Genomic DNA, 18,512 nt, shown 5'->3' on the forward strand with positions numbered 1-18,512 from the left:
AAGATCAGTCTAATTGGTTATGTCTTTTTGTGGATTTTGAATATTAGTAGTATATCTAGCTATGATTTTTTACTGTTTCAGTACATCTCTCTACCCCAGTACAAAATAAGCTTATAGCTGTGGTATTGGAGACATGTAGAAGCACTTGAAATTTTTATCAAATCACCATTTGATAAGCAGTTGGGTCTGGGACAGTATTTGTTTCACAATCACACAGTGCCGGGGTTCATTGGAACCTGGTCCAAGACTGAAGTTGCCAGTCATTGCCACAGCAGTGCTGGATTACAATAAATGTCACCAAGTCCGTAGGAAATCTAAACAGAGAACTAAGGTTTTTTTTTTGCTCCCTCCTTTTCAAGACAACCTTAGTGTTCTTAAAAATCATGATTTATATGTCAAGAGTACTTCATATTCTTCTTTAAAGTAAGTTATTGTCATGTGATTTCATAGTAAAATATTTATTCCATAGTTGAACATCTATAGAATAACAGATGATTACTGTTATTTTTCATTCATTAATATAACTTGGTAATTTTTTCAATAGGAAAGATTTTTGCTGGAATGTGGGAAATAATTCCTGGAAATTTCTGCCATTCTGTACAATTCTAGACCACTTGCTCTCCTTTTGGAAAGATGTTTATTAAATCTCAGAAAAATATTAAAGCTCTGGAACTAGATGAACTTGAAGACAGGTTGAATGTGGCTTTGAGAAACCTGCTCCTAGTGAAAGGTGTCCCTGCCTGTGGCAAGGGGGTAAGAATTGGATGGTCTTTAAGGTCCTTTCCAACCCAACCTATTCTATGATTGTCTTTCCTAAGTAGCTTTTCTTTAGTCCATTATAAAGTATCAATATCCAGTCTAGCCTTTGGTGTGCTCCTGGCCAAGGGTTCTCTTTTGTGTGGATGAAGTCACATTGCTGCACATTTGAGAGCTGTTCACTTACTGATATTCCAGGACTGGGGTATTTTACTTGAACTGTGTCCCTGTACTGAGAATGGTTCTCTGTGTATCCTGCATCTGCTGCGACTACATTCAGAAAAGCTGTTTAATCTTTAAAGTGTAAAATCTATCACATTTCCAAGTGAGTTATACAAGCATATATGATAATGGTATCAATTCCAGAAACTGGGCTATTTTGTCTTTTATTTCTCACTCCTTTTAGAGCTCTTTGCTGCTAGCTCCTTTTCCTCTTGTTTTATGCCTGTTGCCCAGTTGTGTAGCTACAAGCATAAACTCTGTAATCCCTTCTGTTAAGCATCTAAACTTGGGTGTTATTTTCCCTAGGCATGATCAGGGTGATCAGTTGCCTGAGGTGGACACGTGTCATCTTTAGCTGATTCCAGTAAAGTCATACAACAGACTCGGGTGTTCAGTTTGGGGTACTGACTGTGCTGCCAGGGAGTCTGGCCCTTGTGCACCCTTACTGTATTTTTGCTCCAGTATGAGATGGGCATTTTGCTTCTCCTTCCTAAGTCTCCTTGTCCTGGGAGTGTCTCCTGAATCTCAGCCTTGTGCCTGCCACCTTAATCTCTTGTTCCCTTTAAGGTAGGCTGTACTTAGAAATATTTTTGATGGAACTGATTTGCATGTACAACTCGCTGAGCTTGTACTGCAGTCTCTTCCTGCTACTGCATTTGCCTCTTACCCTGGTAGGTGGAATCTCTGGGCAAGATAAGCTTGCAGCTGTATCTCTTTACTATGATTTTTGTCACAATTGCTGTAATTAAACCTGATATAGCTGAACCCTAGGAGATAAGAATATTAAGTCAATGGCATATTTTCTTAAAGGTTTGGATGTTTTCCAATGAATGTGTTTTCTGTTAGGTTGGCATGTTGTCTTCATCCTTTGCATCAGAGTGGCTAATGATCCAGTGGAGGCATGTTTAGAATCATCCTGGATCTTTTTCACCTCATCCTGTGCTCAATGAACTGAAGCCTCATGCTTCAAGCCTCATGCTGAAGAGAACTCATGCTCTTTTGGGAAGAGAATAGTGTGTAAATTAATGCTGGGCAGCAATACTGTCTTTAATAAATAGTTTCAGATATTATAGAGAAATAGACTATGCAAGGTAGTTTTAGAGTAGTAACTAAAATAGGAAGTGAAGCATTCATAGAATACAACACATATAATAACAGTTGGGTTTAGAATTAGTTGTACAGATAAAAATGTGTCCAGAAGCACACAGGATGATGAATCATGGAGTTTTTAATGTCTAAAATCAAACATTGCTGTTCAAGACTTATCTTTATGTATTATACAAAATTAATTATATGAGCACAGGAGGTACTAAACAGGATCAGTGAAAGTCTTTCAGGACACAGATTCTGTCCACTGTAATTGGACTGCATTTGTCCTGTTGGGTGTTTTTGGAGGCTACTGAGACACAAGCCTTTAATAAAGTTCAGACTAGGAGTATAGAGTTAAAAAGGTAAATCCTGAGCTGGCAGTGTCTGAATAAATGCCTGTTTCCATAGCCTTTTCTCTCTAAATGTGAATTTCACCAGTGTGGTGTTAAAGGGCTGTTCTGCACCTTTCAAATGGTGTTTGGAGGAGAGCTCTTCTTTGGTCCCATGTATGGTGATGGATCTTTTGGGATATGGTTGCCTCCTCCTCTGTCAGGATGAGGATCATAAAGCAGGTTCCTGAATTGTAAAGGACTGAATAACACTTCAGACTATAAACCCCAGTGGGATTTACCTGGCATTTCGAGCACAGGGATGGTGGGATGCATTGGGTGGTGACAAAGGTGTTGCTCAGATGTACAGTGCTCACCTTTCAGGCAATGCTTATTGCTGCCATCCATGGAGTTCTATTATCTAATGCTGCTCAGTGCACTTTGAATTGTGTCTTTCCTTCTATACATCTTTCTTGACAGGCAGCAGAAATATTTAGTCCAGCTTGTCCTGGTCAGAAGATCTTACATTGCAGTGAGTGGGAGATCTTCATATTGTGACCCTCTGATTTGATTTGACATTTCAGATGGGAAGGTGCAAGAAGTGGTAGATGACATTTATTGAAAGACAAGAGGATGTTATAGGCAAGAGAACATCGTGTCACAATACCCTCCTAAAGCAAATTCCAATCTGCCCTCCAATTTACACTGGCCCAGCAGTAGATGGGATGAGAAATTCTCATCCCACACCTTAATACAATCAAATATACACCAGCTCTGGGCCTAAGTTCGGGTCACTTGATTTTGTAACAGTCTAACTTTATTTGGCATGGAAAAAAAAATAGGTTCTTTTAGATCTATAGGGCTTTTCCTTACTCTATTCTGCTGCCCTGTTACATAAGTAGGGCTGGCTTCTGCTGTTTATTTCTTCATTGAAGCACATCGTATGCATGTCTTAAGAGAAATATAATGAATCTTAGCTAAAGTGATTGGGTACTAAATGTCTTTGAGACTTGACTAGAATAAGTTAGTTCCTTGTTCAAGATGATGCTGGCAACAGGTCATATCACTGCTAATTTTCCCATAGATGGCAGCTATTGGCATACTCTGGTCCTTGCAGATTTGTACTGGGAATAAGCAAAGGGAAGGTTGGGGCTGGAGAGAAGTCAGTCCCTTCTCAGAATCTGGTTTCTTCTAACCCCATGCAAGGGCATTTATCCTTCCAGTATTTTCATCTGCTGTGAGACATGTTGTTTGGTGCAGAGTGGCTGCAGCAATGTTGACATTCTAGCCCGAAGTTGTTGACTGAAGTACGTTTGAGAGCAGCAAGACCTTGATGCACCAGAAATGAGTTAGTGTAGCATTTGTGAAGAGGGGCTCAATGCCTAAGCCTTCGGTACACAAGGGCATATGATGGTATTGCAAAACTCATCACCGGATAAGTAAGGGCACAGTCCAGTCAATTGTAAAAATATTTTTTGATCACATCCACCAACTTTTCCTATTTCAAATACTTCTTCAAGAATAATTTTCTTCTGGCAGAAGAAACCGCTTATGATTTCAGACAGCAGCAGAGAGATTAACAATATCTGTGGTTCATAGGCTTCAGAATGACCAAATTGTGCTTTTGCTCATCTTGGATTTCACAGTACAGTTGTCTGATCTTCTTACCACCGTTTTTATCTTCTTTTCCTTTTCGCACTAGTTGTCTTTCAGTTTGTTTGACTATTCAAGGACACCTTTTTAAATATCTACATAACATTCAATTTCTCAAGGCCTTTATTTGACTCAAGCCCTCATGTACAATAGTAAGTCCAGTTATAACAGTGCAGCAAACAGCCTTGCAAGGGAAGGGCGGTGAGCTGTGCAGTCTTTTGTCCCTCTGAATGTGTGCTCCTTTACAAAGGAAGATGGAGTATCTTTGCAATTTAGTGATGGTGGCTCACCAGTTAATGACTTGAACAAGGACAACCCAGGGAATGAATTTACAGGGAAAGAGCATGGCCAAACACAGAGCAGTTCCTCACTTTGGAGAGACATTGTACATACTGCCTGTATAATTTAATGGTCTCTACTCACCAGGAAAAAAAATCTCAATGTTTATTTCAAGGTAGTTTTAGTAGCTTTTGTCCGTCAGACTGCGTGATCTAAGTAGTTATGCAGTTGGTAGAGTTTGAGGCAAGAGACATTATGTACTTGTAGGAAGAAACTCTGCTCACTTAGGGATGATCTCATCTGTTAGCTTTACTCCGCATGTACATTTAATAACTGCAGGGGATCCTTGTCTTGGAAATACTTTCTTATGTATGAAGTGATGTCTTGAAAATTTCTTTATTCCTACTGCAGTACCCTATTTTTTTTCTTGAAGTAACTAGAATAGGGACAGCATAAAAAAGATTAATGGGTTTTAGAGAATCTAGAATATAAGGATGTATTTAAGAATGGAGTCTTTCTACCAAAGACAGAATATGTCCAAAGTCTTCTGTTTGCAGAGTTTTAAAGTCTCAATAGAGTCCTTGATGGATGGAGATAGTCTGTCCCATCAGCCCAGGATGAGGAGAAAACAGTTTATGGGATTAGCAGGGTGTCTTCTTCCTGGTCTATCCGTGCTGGAATCTGCTCATGGGGAAAAAGCCCAGCCTGGTTGCAAAGCTGATGCTGGATTTTTTTCCTCGCTTATTTCTTTGATAGGCTAGTTGCCTGCTGGTATTTCTGCTTTTGGTACTGAGATAATTTCAAATATGGTGGTTTCTTCTAGTTACGTTTAATTTAAAATGTGCAAAACTGGATCTATGCTAACAGGGGTGTACTTTCCAAATTCAAGGCAAGATAATTCACCTTTTGTACATAGCATGTGAGTTAGAAAAATGCCTCTTGATTTCAGCTTATAAGCAAAATGTTTTTTTACTATAAGGGGAAAACTGTCTCCTTAGTTTAATTCTACAAATCCCTACCGTATGACTCCTGCCACAAACTTTATTCTTCCTTCTTTCTCTTCACCTTAACTGATCATGTTCCAGTTCAAGTTGTGAAACTATGCCTGTGACCCCTGTGCTTAGTTGCAGGACAAAGCCTGCATGAGGATGGTATCATAAAGGTGTTGCATAGCTCATAGAAGTCCTTTTGTTTAGGGGATTTTTTTTTTTAAGGAGACTGCTGTAGTGCTGAGTGTAAGATCCCCTGTAAGTGGGATCTTCTGAGAGATTTGTCTGTGTTAGGTCTCAGCCTTATTTCCTCAATGTTGCATGCAAGCATCTGAATGATTCTGTCATGTTGTGATTTCTGCTGTTTAAACATGAGGTTGAAGTGCTACAAGAAAGCTAAATGCTTTCTCCAGCTCAGCTGTTTGTGGTGCTTGCTGTAAACTAACAGGGGATACAGAGAAGAGCTTATGTTCCTCTTACGTTCCTTTAAGAAGAGGACTAAATGTGTCTTGAAAGTCACATTTACATTGCAAAGCAGCATGTGAAATAGCGTCCCAAGGTAGAGAGATAGGCACCCTTAGACTTCACTGCATGTGATCAGACACTCGGCAGATTAAGTGATGTCAGTGGATCCACCCTTATTTTCTCCTTGGCAATCTGGGACCCTGCTTCTTAGACATCCCTTTGAAATAGGTTTTGAAACTGGTTCATGAAACACCAAGCTTCTTGGGAGCACCTTACTATGAGAATCATGGGGTGTACATTGATTTAGAAGAAACCTGACTATGGAATAGCATTAGCTGTGCTTTTTCTTTGCCTTGGCAGCAGTGCTGAGATATTGCTTTGTTCCATGAGCTATTGGGTCATCAGTGAGTTTTTACTGGTAATTGCTGTCTCACTGACTTTTTATTGATCATTTAATTTCTGCCTCCAAACATGTAGGAGCAAATATTTTTCAGCCCTTTTAACCTCCTTAACTTTTCATTTGTGCTCTGCTTCCCTTTCCCCTGTGGCCAGCCCAAAGCAAATAGGTGGACAAAAAGATTAATAGAAGCAAGGAGAAGCCTTCCTCTTCTCAAGTGCCCTGTGGCTTGGAGACTGTTATTAATAGCTGAAGTAAAAAAGTGTTTCATAACCCTCTTCTTGCTCCTGCTTCCTTGCCAGCCCCCTTTCCTTGGTCCCTGGAGAGAAAGTGTGAGCTCATCACTTTCCAATGCAAATTCAGCTTTTGGTCTCATACTTGGATTCTTTTCTTATCATGGGTGGAATATTTATCTTCTGCCAGCTGGTGGCTTTAAGCAAGCTGCTATTTGCTGGGCTATCCAGAGAGCATGTGAGGAACAGGCCTGGAAAAAGCTGCTCAAGCGCTTTATTTTTTCTCTGAAAATGTTGCTGTCTGCTCAGTATGTGTGCACATGTCGTCTGCACCTCTGTCTTTGCTCACACAGTGGTTGAAAAGAAAAATTAGATATTTTGGTGTGGAAACAGAAATTGAAATGTAGGTGTAACAGTCTGAAATATGTGGAAGTTGCTCTGTGAAATCTGGTCATATAAAGCCTATACCCAACAAAGCTGTTATCCATTATCTTTAGGGATGACTTCTTTTTCATGTGTGTGTTGTATCTGATTTTTCTATATCTCTAGAGATCTAGAGGGTCATTACTGGAAGGGAGCTGGCAGGTTTTCATCCCAGACAACTTGGAAAGAATGGAAATGGCACGCTATTGTCTATTACCTCATTTCTGTATGGATAGCACAGTATGTTGGATCCTTTCAACCATCCTCCTGCTAAGTTTTTACAAGGCTACTTTGCCAGCTGAGCATTGCCTAACAAATTTCACTAAACTAGAGGCTCTGAGAGAGTCTTTATTTGGAAGTTAAGTGAGATGGGCTTTGAAGAAAAATGGGAGGAAAAAGAAGCATCATGGTTCTTCTTCTCACTCTGAAAAAAAGTTTGCTCGCTTTCCTAATGAAAATCTTTAAGCTGTGCTTTCTGTTAATGCATTTGCTGGGTATGTGCCATTCTGTGGACAAAATATTTATTTTCTGTCTCATCCTTTCAGTGGTTGTCAACTCAGTGGATACAGGCAAGCTTTCCCTTCAGGTAAAACAGAGGATGCTGCAATCTTCTGAGTATGTTTTCCTGAAGTTCTGTGTTCATTGCACTTTTGGTGGCCAGTAAAGACATCTACATGTAAAAAGCAAGTCTAAATAAGATTGCATATTGAAATATCCATTTGCAACTGGCAGCCTAACAGGCTGCACTGCAGACTTTCTGCATTTTACCCCACAGGGAGTCTGTAGGTGCGTGATGTGCTTGTAAGTACATTTATAGTTACACCTAAATACAGTTAGGAAATTGTTGTTTATTTTCATGTAGAAAATTGTTTCTGAAGAAAAAAGTATGCAAGGGAACAGAACCACTTGTGAAACTTAATCTAATGCTGCTGGTGGCTTCAGCTGAAAAAAACCCTATGAAATTTAGAAAAATGTTGTAGAATTTTCAAAGTGTGTTTTTCAGACTTTCAATTGAAATACAGCTTATGAGTTATTCTTGAGAGGCACCAAAATAAGTTACAGATTAATACACTTTTGCAGCTGTACAAAACTTTCCTGGTGACTTGAAATTTTGTTTATTTTTCTTTCCTGGTGGGGTTGAATTTAAAAGAAAGTTTGTGCTTAAAACCTAGTGCTCACTTTGTGTTTTCAAGGAGGGGATGTTACTTCAAACTGGCTCTGCTCTTGTACCTTTAGTTGAATTTCCGTTCGCACATCTTCTGATTTAGTTTTATTTATGAAGAATGAGCATCATGTCACATTACATTGTGTTCTGAACCAAAGTACAGCAACTGGACATGATCAGGTGGTCATTTTCAAAAGTGCACTCCTGATCCATGTCACATGTTCCTGTAGACACGTTCATTGTCTCTCCCAATATGTGACCCTTGGGTCTGTCTGCAAATGGGAAAGGGCACAGATCCCTCTCTGATTTTACTCAGATATCTGAAAGATGAGTAGAACCTGACTGTGCACCTCTATCCACTTGCAGGGGAGGCAGCTAGAGGCTAGCAACTGCGTCTTAAACCCAACAGACAGAAACTCCAGCTCATCAACTGAAGGGATGCATCAGCCCAATTTCCTGGCAGCTCACAGCAAGCAGCAATGAGCACCAGGAGTTATTTCACTATATCTAGGACAAGTTGCAATGAGCCCTACTGGCAGATCAAGCTGAACATCAGTGCAGGAGGATGCCAGGCAAGTTAGGAAGAAACATCTCTTGTTCTAGTAGTTTGGCCCATGCTGCAACTGAAAATCTATGTTGAGCTCCATTAATTAGAACATTGGCTTCTATTTATGCATATAAGTTAATGAATATTCACCAAACATGTTGATTAAGGTGGTGCCTCTTGCATATTCTTCCTAGATTTTTAGCCCTTTACTCTGGGCTATTCTATTATTCAAAATATTCAGATGGCACCAGTGGAATTTTTGATTTGGTATTAGGGGTGGTCAGATGTTGGAATAGGTGATCAAGGATGTGCACCTTCATTCTTAGAGGTATTTAAATCTTGATTGGACAAGGTCCTGAGCAACATAAACTGTCTTTGTGTCTGATTTTAGCTTTGAAGTTGTGCCTCTTTTGAACAGGGCATTGGTCATCTAGAGAACCATTTTAACATAAGTAATTCTACAGTTAATGCGGAAGAATAGTGTTCCTGCATATTGGTATTAATCTCTTTATAGATCTGGAAAAAAAATGTAACCAGTACTTTCATGGTTGTAACTAGTAGAAGTAACAAAAAAATCCTGTTAAAGGTGTTGCAATATTTTCTAATAAGTATCTGATTTCATTAAAAAAGTCATCCTGAGTTCATTATCTAGTCAGCATATCTGATGGCATGATTGCAATCAGATTGCAGTCTGATTGCAGTTATGTCATAGCAGCTGGTCAAAGTAGAACTTAATTTCTCCTTCTATCCTCCTCCAAGGTTTAATTTGACCAGTTAATTCATGCTGAAACTGCAAGAGTCTTGCCTATATTAAGGTACCTCCAGATGAGTTTTGATGACACATAAGAAATGATTATAGTAACTGAGGGCAGCACATGCATTTGAGGCTGATAATTCTGAAATTGCACCAGCCTGAATTGCCAGGGCTAGTTTGAAGGATGCAAAAATGCTAACACAAATAATCAGTGAACTTTTCCAGGTAGGAGAAGACTTTAAAGACAATAATAGATACATATGCCACATGGAATTGCTTTTTGTAACCAAATATTGGTCCTAACTGTGATTGTAGCCTCTGGAAACCTTACTGAAATGCTATGCTAAGAAAAACAACCCACTATGAACTTCCTCTGCTTTACAGATTTCTGAAGATAATGTGAAACCATTAGAGGCTAAATGACCAATCTACATCTCTTTGTTTGCTATAGAGATAGTCACCCAATAAGGGAATAGTAACCAAACCATGGCATTAAGGCAATCTCTCATACTGAAAGGCAGTTTCTCATAATGAAGAGCAAATTTATGTAGTGAGTGCAGTTTGCAAGCCAGGGGCTAAGATTCCTTTTACTAGGAAATGTTTGTGTGGTAATTCTCAAACGGATTTGTGAAAATTAGAACTAGCACAAAGGGTGAATTTTTGCGGAATTGCTTGCTACAAAACAATTCATCCAGGGGTATCTGCAACACAGAGGAAGGAAAAGCTGCCTGGAGGTAGCAAAGGCTCAGAATATCCGCACCAGTCTTTTCAGGGAAGCTCATAATATCAAAAGTTTTGACAGGAAACGTTGTAAAACAAATACTAGTTTTACATCTGAATCCTTCCTAGAAACCAATATGCATACTAGAAGAGAAGAATGGGTACCCTCTGGTTCAGATCTCTGCTTGCTACAGAATGCAAGGTGACTCTCAGTCCTGGCTTGTGGAGTCTGGAATGGCTACACCATAGTTCATCCAGAGTAAGTGAGCTGCTGGCTCCCTGCATCTGAGATTCCTGATTGCTCTAACCCAGGGACTGCTGCAGAGAATCTTAGTGTGGGAGAAAATTTTATCTCTATCTGCAACTCCTCTACCTACCATAAGTAGCTTATTCGCAGGCATTGAGTCAATCTGTAGTTGAACCTTTAAGGATGATTCTACAATCTGCAACCCTGAAAGCTGAGACAGGAGGGTAGTGTGAAATATTCTAGTCCTCAAGACAGGAGAGGAGTACTCAGATAACTCATGCAAGTAACTCTGTGCCATCTTGGGCTGGATCTGAAGTGATATTGCTGTCATCTAACTGCTCTCACAGGTTACCAGTTTGATGAAAGACAATGTCAAGGACTACCTAGTGTTGCCAGCTCTCAGATGGGTTGGTCTGTATTATGCAGAATGCTGAACTATATGATCACGCTGATGTGGTAAATTCATGGAACTTGGCAACCATCTTTGCAGAAGTCAATTGACCAGGACAAATGTCTCTGGGTGCTTCTGAGATCCAAAATTTAGGACAGAACTAACCAGTACCTTGGTGGTGTTTGGAATTACCATTCTATTTTTTAAATTAACCATGGTAAAAACTGTTGCTTGGAGCAGTTTGGAAGAGTTGAAATACTGTATTTAGGGGAGTGGTGAGGGCACAGTGGTGATGAAGATATACTGGTCCAAAAGTTCTGAAAAAGTTGTGTGTTTACCTACCAGAGAAAGAGTCTAAGCACCAGCACTATGACCTTAATTGATGTCAACACTCTTACTTAGAGTGAGGTAGTGGTTCAGTCACTCTCTGCATTACCAAACAGTTTGAAGTCTTTATTGGGATGGTGTTTACATCTCCAGCAATGCGGTGGTAGCTGAGTTTCTCTAGCAGCTGGACTAACATCAGGGTGTTAGTTGGTAAAGTTCTGAAAATTGAATAGAAAAAAAAAATCAGTGTTTTCATGTGATATTTCTGCTGTGGCCTAGGTTAAAAGTTTTTCTTGTAATGGAGAGAAAAGGAAGTATTATGGAATGATAAGGTGATAGTATGGAGCAATAATCAGCAGCTGTGGGAAGGAAACTGAGCAGTCAGGAGAGTCAGTAAGAGGAGGTGCAAGTCTGATGCTGGGAATACTTAGCTGCTCAGGATGAAGCTATCCCTAGTTTCCTTATCTCCAATTCGTTTGTCATCTGACCTTTGAGGGAGCAGGAGGTTTCTAGCCACAGTTAACAGCTGCTGAATCCCCTGAGCATCTGTGCTTGTGATGATGAGGCAGAGGTTTGCTCTGCATGGTACCAGTTGCATCCTTCTGCTGATCCTTTTCTTAGCGCACTATTGGAAGATGTCAGCCACTTCTCTTTTGGTTTTTCAGCAAGCATTTCCCTTTGGTCAGAGAAATATAGGATATACTGCATCAGTCCCTGGAGCAGCTTTGTGGTGGTTTTTGTGTTTCTTGTGGCCAGCTATAACTCTTGCTGTGGCGGCTCCTAGCTAAAAAAACCCCACTCACTGCTTTGCTCTATAAATACTGTTCCCAGTTATTGGAGTAAAGTGCAGAGCAAAGCTGCAGTTGCATTTGGTCTAAGGTTGTGCTGAAGGCTGGAGATGCTCCATAAATTGCAGTTTAGAAATTGCAAAGAAAGGAAAGCTTGCTTTGCTTCCTACCCCAAAGACTGGAGTAAGCTTAGCTAGTAATTCTTCTGAAGATAAGGATTTTGTGGCATTTTTCTGAGAAGGTTTTCCAGCAGAGCAGTAGTTCTGATCCTTGCTGCTTTTGCTGTTTTTGCTCTCACAGGGTCCTCCAGGACTTGGATCTTTGGGCATCTTGAGCATTGTTCTCTTCTGTGTGGAACAAGTAGGGAAACATCAGAAGTATGAAATCATCATTGCCCATAAACTCACTCTTTTCCTAATTTTTATTGCCGGGTCCAGGCAATTGGAAGTCTTTTTCTTAAGTTCAAAAGCTCATTTTCACCTCTAGTTAGATATATGCTGATGTAGTGGCATTGACTCAGCATAGTCACTCTCCTACACTTGTGAGAGTGGGTTTAAATAAGAGGTTCATGTTTAAATGCCAAGCAATCACAAGCATTATCATTTTGGGCCATGAAAATCTTGAGTTTCTCAGTAAGATACTGCCTGCTTCTGCTGAGTGGATACCATTGCTCCCTGGTAGAGCTGGCAGGGCTTCAGTGCCCTCTGTGAACTGCTGTGCCAAGTGCTGTACCATGCTCTATTTCCCCACCCTGGTTGACAGTGGTCCCAAAGCTATTTTTGTGTGCTTAAGTCTCATTAGAGGCATGGGTAAGTAAGCATAAGCCCAAAACTATGGATATGGTCAAGTGACGACCTGAATTCGGCCAATAATCTCTTTCTGCTTTAGGCTTTGGTGATAAAAGTGATATTGAGCAGCTTGCTGCATTACCACCAAAAGTCTTTGCAGAATTAGATATCTGATGGACCTTACTAGAAATTAGCCTTTTTGGTTCCAGAAAAGCTGCAAATAGAACAGGATTTTTTTTCTTCCTTCCTTCTGTAAGCTTTTATTTTGCATCTTGGCTCTGTGTCCATTTCTACTATTCTATATAAATCTCTTGTTTGGGCAGATATCTGATAACTTAAAGATTAATTTCTGACAAATAAGCATTTGTTGTTTTCTTGCTGATGCTTCCAATCTATGAAAGCAGCTGAGCAAAAGAGGATAGGAAAACCTATAAGAAGGCAAGGTTGTGATTTGGGGATTTTTTTTAAAAGCTCTTTGCACACTAGCTGTCTTTTTATTTAAATACTATTCTTAGTTTGAAACTTTAATTCTGGGCGTACGTTTGGTGCCCAGATGGTGCAGACTCACACAGAAGCCCATCACGCTGTCAGGGCAGGCGGATACATATGTAAATATTTTGCCTTTTCCCCCTATAATATTTGGCTTTGTCTAATCTAATTGCTGTCAAAGGCAGAATGTGAAGAATACTTAAAAGAAGCAAACAATGAGGACCTCAAATGTTTATACTGCACTAACTCTGGAAGATGCTGGTAGACTGTAATGTAATTAATAACTTGTTTCGTGGGTTTTCTTCTTCATACTGTGAATTAGGTCCATGATCTAAGTTCATGCCAAGCAGTATCTTATAACCCTTAGTAGAAAGTTGTATTTGTAGCAGTTTAAAAGCATATTTCACCCTGTGGAACTGTCAATACAAGGCTAATGGGTCTGCCTTTTCAGTTCAGGCTGGCAGTAAGTGTCCTCTACCTCCCTGCTTGTATATAGCGCTCTTTATTATTTATATAATTCATTGCTTCATTTAATTTATTCTATTGAGTGCTCATCTTAATGTATTTTTAATACATAAAAGCATTTCCAGCATAGCTGCTTCTCTGACTAGTGGTAGCTAGTAGCAAACAGCGTGGCCAGCCACATTAAGGATACCTATTTAGTTATCAAAAGCCTGAGCCAAAATAACATAATGTTAGTGGGAAAATGACTTCCATGAGCTTTGACAGCTTAGTAGAGCTCTAATAAAGCCAGTGTTAGCTGAGAATGCTGGCAAAAGCAATGTAGGAAACCTGTCTGGCTTTCATCAATACAGTAACAGTTATACTGTTACAGGTTTCTGATCAGATGTGGAATTTGGCTAGGCTATAATTCATGGAAAGCATCAGAGTACACCAGACCCTTTCTTCTAAGGACACTAACTATGCAGAGAGATGCCAGGAGATCAGATCCTGGAGGGGCAATTATTGTACAGGAAGGAAGGTGTTTGTAAAAGGAGGTGTAATGATGCGACCAGAAGACATCAGAAGCAGCACATGGTGCTTTTTTCCATGGAACATAGGTGAAATCCTGAGGAAAGTACAGAGAAAAAAAAAATTGCTCATTTCAACCGTTGATGTTGCCGTCTGAGCCTCATTGTTCAGGGATGCCAATGAATTCTGTCTCTGAACATGCTGTAAAAGTGTCTGGGTACCTTCAAGAGACAGTATAGTCTGTCACGTGTCCTTCCGCTGTGGGGTGGAAAGGGTCAGGAAATTGTTCACTGTATGTATAATTTTTCTGTGGGTTTTTTTTTTATTATTTAAGGAAATAATAAACTGACTGCACAAAAAGCTAAGGCATGAATTTGTAGTTTCTATACACTAACTGCATGGCAGTTTCTAGCTCATAGTTCAGAGAAGACATGAAAGGAGGGGTCATTTGCCACACAGGTGTCTCATGGTGAAAGCAGGCACTGGCAGCTACTCCAGGCCAGCCTGGAAGATGCCTGGAATGTGTGGAAGACAAACTTCCTGTGTCATAAGTTTGGATCTGAGCTTGCATATCATAGGCCAGAGAGAGTGCACTGTTGTCACAGTCGGCAGGGATGGGTAGGGATTGCTTTGTTTTTGGTTGTCAAACCCATCTGGCCTGTAGCTGGAAGGACACGTTACATTCATTTAACCACACTTTTCTGCATTTTGCCTTTCCCAGGAGCAATTGAGCGATGCTCGTACATCAAGTACCACTACTCCTCAGCCACCATCCCCAAGAACCTTACCTACAACATCACCAAGACCATCCGCCAGGATGAGTGGCATGCCTTGCGTAAGTGTTGCTGCCTTTCCTCACCTTTCTCTCCCTGTGTGCAGGCGGGAGGTGCTTCCTGATAAACGAGAGCAGAGACTCTGAGTGACAGCCCGCTCAGAGCCCGCATCTCACAAACAGTTTGTCTTTGTAGCAGACGGATCGATTTGTTCTTAGGACCTACATCTCTGTTTCTGCTGCTGACTGGAAATTCTTCCCAGGCATGTGAATGTGGCAGTGGGGAAAAGGCATTTGTATGCAGAGATTAATACTGAGTTAAATACAGAAATGAATAACAAAATCAATGCCCTATTTTTTAATTCAGTGGAATGCTCTGTACGTGAGCACATTCTCATGCCACTGCTGCTGAGTTTCCTGCTTCCAGGAGAATTCATTGCTGGCTTTTATTGTAGAGTATGTCCTGCTGCCAGCAGCTCCTGTGTGAGTGTGGCATCACTCTCCTTTGAAGATCCTGAAGGAGAATTGCTGCACCCTTTAAGGCACAAGGAAGGAGCTTAGCCCTCAGTGGTAATTGTAGCCAGTGGTGACCAACTTGTAACATTTGCTGAAGTGACGAGATCTGACAGGGATGGAATTGCCTTGGGATGTATTGGCTGACCTGGAATCTTGTCTCGTTCACATCTTGGAGACAGAGAAGAGTTTTCACTGATAAAATGCAAGAGGTAGGATTTCACAAGGAAGGATGCCACTGTGACTGCTCTTGTTACTACATTGTCATGGGGACTGATGAATGTCCTGAGCAGCTTTGTTTTGGTGGAAGCAGTTAGACCTCCTTGAAGGTGGCAGGGATTGAGGCAATGCTGATTCTAGTTGAGAGACCTCTGGTCTTCCCATGGCTTTCAGTATGTTTCACTCCTCCCTCGTGTAGCTCTTGTTTTCCTTTTAGAAGGGCCTTTCATAAGCTCTGAGGAGAAGAAAGTTCAATGTTCTAAGTGATTTCCTGCACGGGTGAGGTCCAGCACAGTTTGAGATTCGTTGGTGCTTGTAGACCTTCCTGGTCCACTCTGGTAAAGAATGAAGAACATTCTAGAGGGTCTTGATAAATGCCTGTTGATTTTTTTAATGTGTCTCTGTGGATAAATACATATTTTTATTGTGACATGACAAAGAAAAGGAATAATTGAGCTTATGCCTCTCTGCAGGTTGTAAGAGGCTGGTCTTGCAAAATACTGTGTTATGCTAATTGGAAATCAGAGGATCAGAAGGTTCAGTTCTCTTCAGGTTTCTCCTACCACTTGTCTTCTCTGCTGGTGTTAGTTTCATGTTAAACATAACAAAGCTCATCTATGACCAAAACAAGAAGTGCACCCACCACCCAAGACATCTTCTGTTAGGGCTCATAGGGCAACAGGAAGGGGCTTTGGTTTATGCTTTTTGTGTACATGTGGTTTTCCCACTATTGGGAGTAACAATGACTTTTCTGCAACCATCTACTGGGAATCTCACTGTTCAGAAATGATTTTCTAAAATTAATCTTTGTCTCAGCAATGGCTGAAAGAAAGGGTTATATACCTGGTGATCTAAGGTTGTGTGCGTCCATTACTCCAACTTGGATCAGCAAGTTCCTGAGCCTTGTGTTTTGGTAGGGCATTTGTCAGTCTCCAGAGGTGCAGCCTGGACACTTCTCACACATTTGTGTGTCTGGTGTGGTCTGAGGCACTCTCAGGGTGAGGCTGCTTGTCCCCTCCCTGCAGAGGATACATTAAGTGTGTAGGTGTGGGATCGTATTTCTGACGCAAATTTTTTTGCCAGTTTCAGGACATAGAAAGATGTAGATAGAACTGACGTCTGCATTCACCTATCTAAAGACAGAGGAGAAGAGAAATACTTTGCTGAAGCTCTCGTCTCCTGAGTCGTTGGTGCAACAGAGTGCTTTGATATATGGGGTAATCCCACTGGGTGGGATTCTGGAGGTCACTGCATTTAAGAATAAACTGAATCTATATGACTATTTCCTGTGTAGGAACAGTTACCTGTTTTAAAAGATGAGGCAAATACCAATCTTCAAGTTGTGGTTGTGTTGAGGGGATTTTTCTCCCTTTGTGTTGCAATAGCACCATGTAGGGTAAAATCTCTTCAGAAAGTCCCTGTGATTTTAGCCCCTGCCTTAGCAACTGACTGTTGTGATTTTGGTTTGTTTATCTGGGTCACGGCACCATTTTGTGTGGTGGTTTTACATTTACCAAATTTGTTTACTAACTGAAAGATAGGGTTTTTTTGGGAGAAAAAGGCAAAAGCAGGCTCAACTTAGAAGCAAAACCAGATAGATTTTATTAATATACACTAAGAGAAGAAAATAAGAAAAGAAAAAAAAACCAACACAGGTCAGTACCACTTATAAAACAGTTTTTTTGTCTAGTCATTGAGAGAGAGAAGCCACTCCTGTGGTTTGGTAACTTTCACACAAAAGCCCACCCAGAAGAATCTGCATTTGTGGAACTTCCCGTATCACATAGCTTTTCCCATGACTTACCTATGGGCCATGGACTTCACAAAATTGGGGTGGAACCTTTTAAAAATGAGCTGTTTCAAAAAAAACAAAGGATCTTTTTCAACTCAGGGAACAGAGATGGTCTTCTCACTTCTTCACTGGCAGAGGGCTTCTTCTCACTTCTCTCTGTTCAACCTCTCATGAGGGCACAAAAAAGTGTTCACTCAGTTTATTACAGCTACCTTTGCTCAAATCCACAAATCATCTCCCCAATTTATTTTGTCCACGATTTAAAAGATAATCCTGTTACCAAAATCCATCGGAGATTTTCAGCCTAGAACCAAGGCAGCTCGTCATCTCTACCACTTAAAAATCACTCTTCTTTCACTGGCCTTGAGATCTTCACATTGTCCCTTTACATGTCTCCAATTTGGCCTTTTCTTTCATCTCCGAGAAGGGTTAGAGTTTTAAGGTCTCAATCTGTGTCAGGACAGAGTTAAAGCTTGCCCAGGTCTGTGGTGGTCAGGTGATCTCTGCCAGGGCAGCTGCAAATGTTTCAAAGCCATGCTGGTTGGGAGGGAGGCTGATGGATACCTTGTCTTCCACCCCTGGATCTGATGGTGCCAGCTGCTCGCAGCTGCTCTGTAAGACCCAGCGTAGAGTGGGAGAGGGAGAGATCCTACTAGAGGGCCTAAGCCGGGCTCTCCTCAGCCAACCCACGTGTTACCTGCTCGCCAGACAGGAGGGAGATAGGAAGTCTCCAACCCACCTTCTGCTTTTATATGGGTATTACTAAAAATCGCCTCCTGTTTTCTGAATGGGCAGAACTTGTCCTAGGGTGGTGTTACGATGCCTGTATCCCCAGTTGTCTGTTCTGTGTGTGCTGTATGTTGTGTTCTGCACCTTTAAGACTGTTTCTGAGAGTGAAGCCAGGAAAGAAGAAGCACGCGGTTTGTTTTGAAAAAACAGCCTTCACTCCTCCGCATTTTTTTCTTCTCTTCCTCGGGACGGTGTGTTTGTCGGATGCACGGACAGTGGCCAGAGAGAGGTTTTTTTTTCCTTTTAGTTAGTCTAGCTAGCTGAGGCAAAGAAGCTTCCTGGACTGCTTTTTTCCTTTTTCTTGGGACTGTTTAAATCTGCTCTGGACTGAAAAACCCAGAGGGGCACCAGGATCTTGCGCCCACGGCCCACTGGGCCTGGACCTCGGCATTTTCCAGCCCCGA

The 18,512-nt window shown here is 41.0% G+C and overlaps 1 protein-coding gene across 1 annotated transcript in view; it reads left to right on the forward strand.

Moving 5' to 3' along the window:
• TMEM178B (transmembrane protein 178B) overlaps positions 1 to 18,512 on the forward strand; it is a 215,873-nt gene that overhangs the window by 41,214 nt on the left and 156,147 nt on the right. The window contains exon 2 of the mRNA XM_066183821.1: positions 14,745 to 14,858. Within this exon, the coding sequence (XP_066039918.1) occupies positions 14,745 to 14,858 (114 nt within the window). The remainder of the gene's footprint in view (positions 1 to 14,744; positions 14,859 to 18,512) is intronic.

This window comes from Chamaea fasciata, unplaced genomic scaffold (assembly GCF_029207755.1).
Source record: "Chamaea fasciata isolate MVZ Bird 193981 ecotype frontalis unplaced genomic scaffold, bChaFas1.0.hap1 SCAF_5, whole genome shotgun sequence".
NCBI lineage: Eukaryota > Metazoa > Chordata > Aves > Passeriformes > Sylviidae > Chamaea > Chamaea fasciata.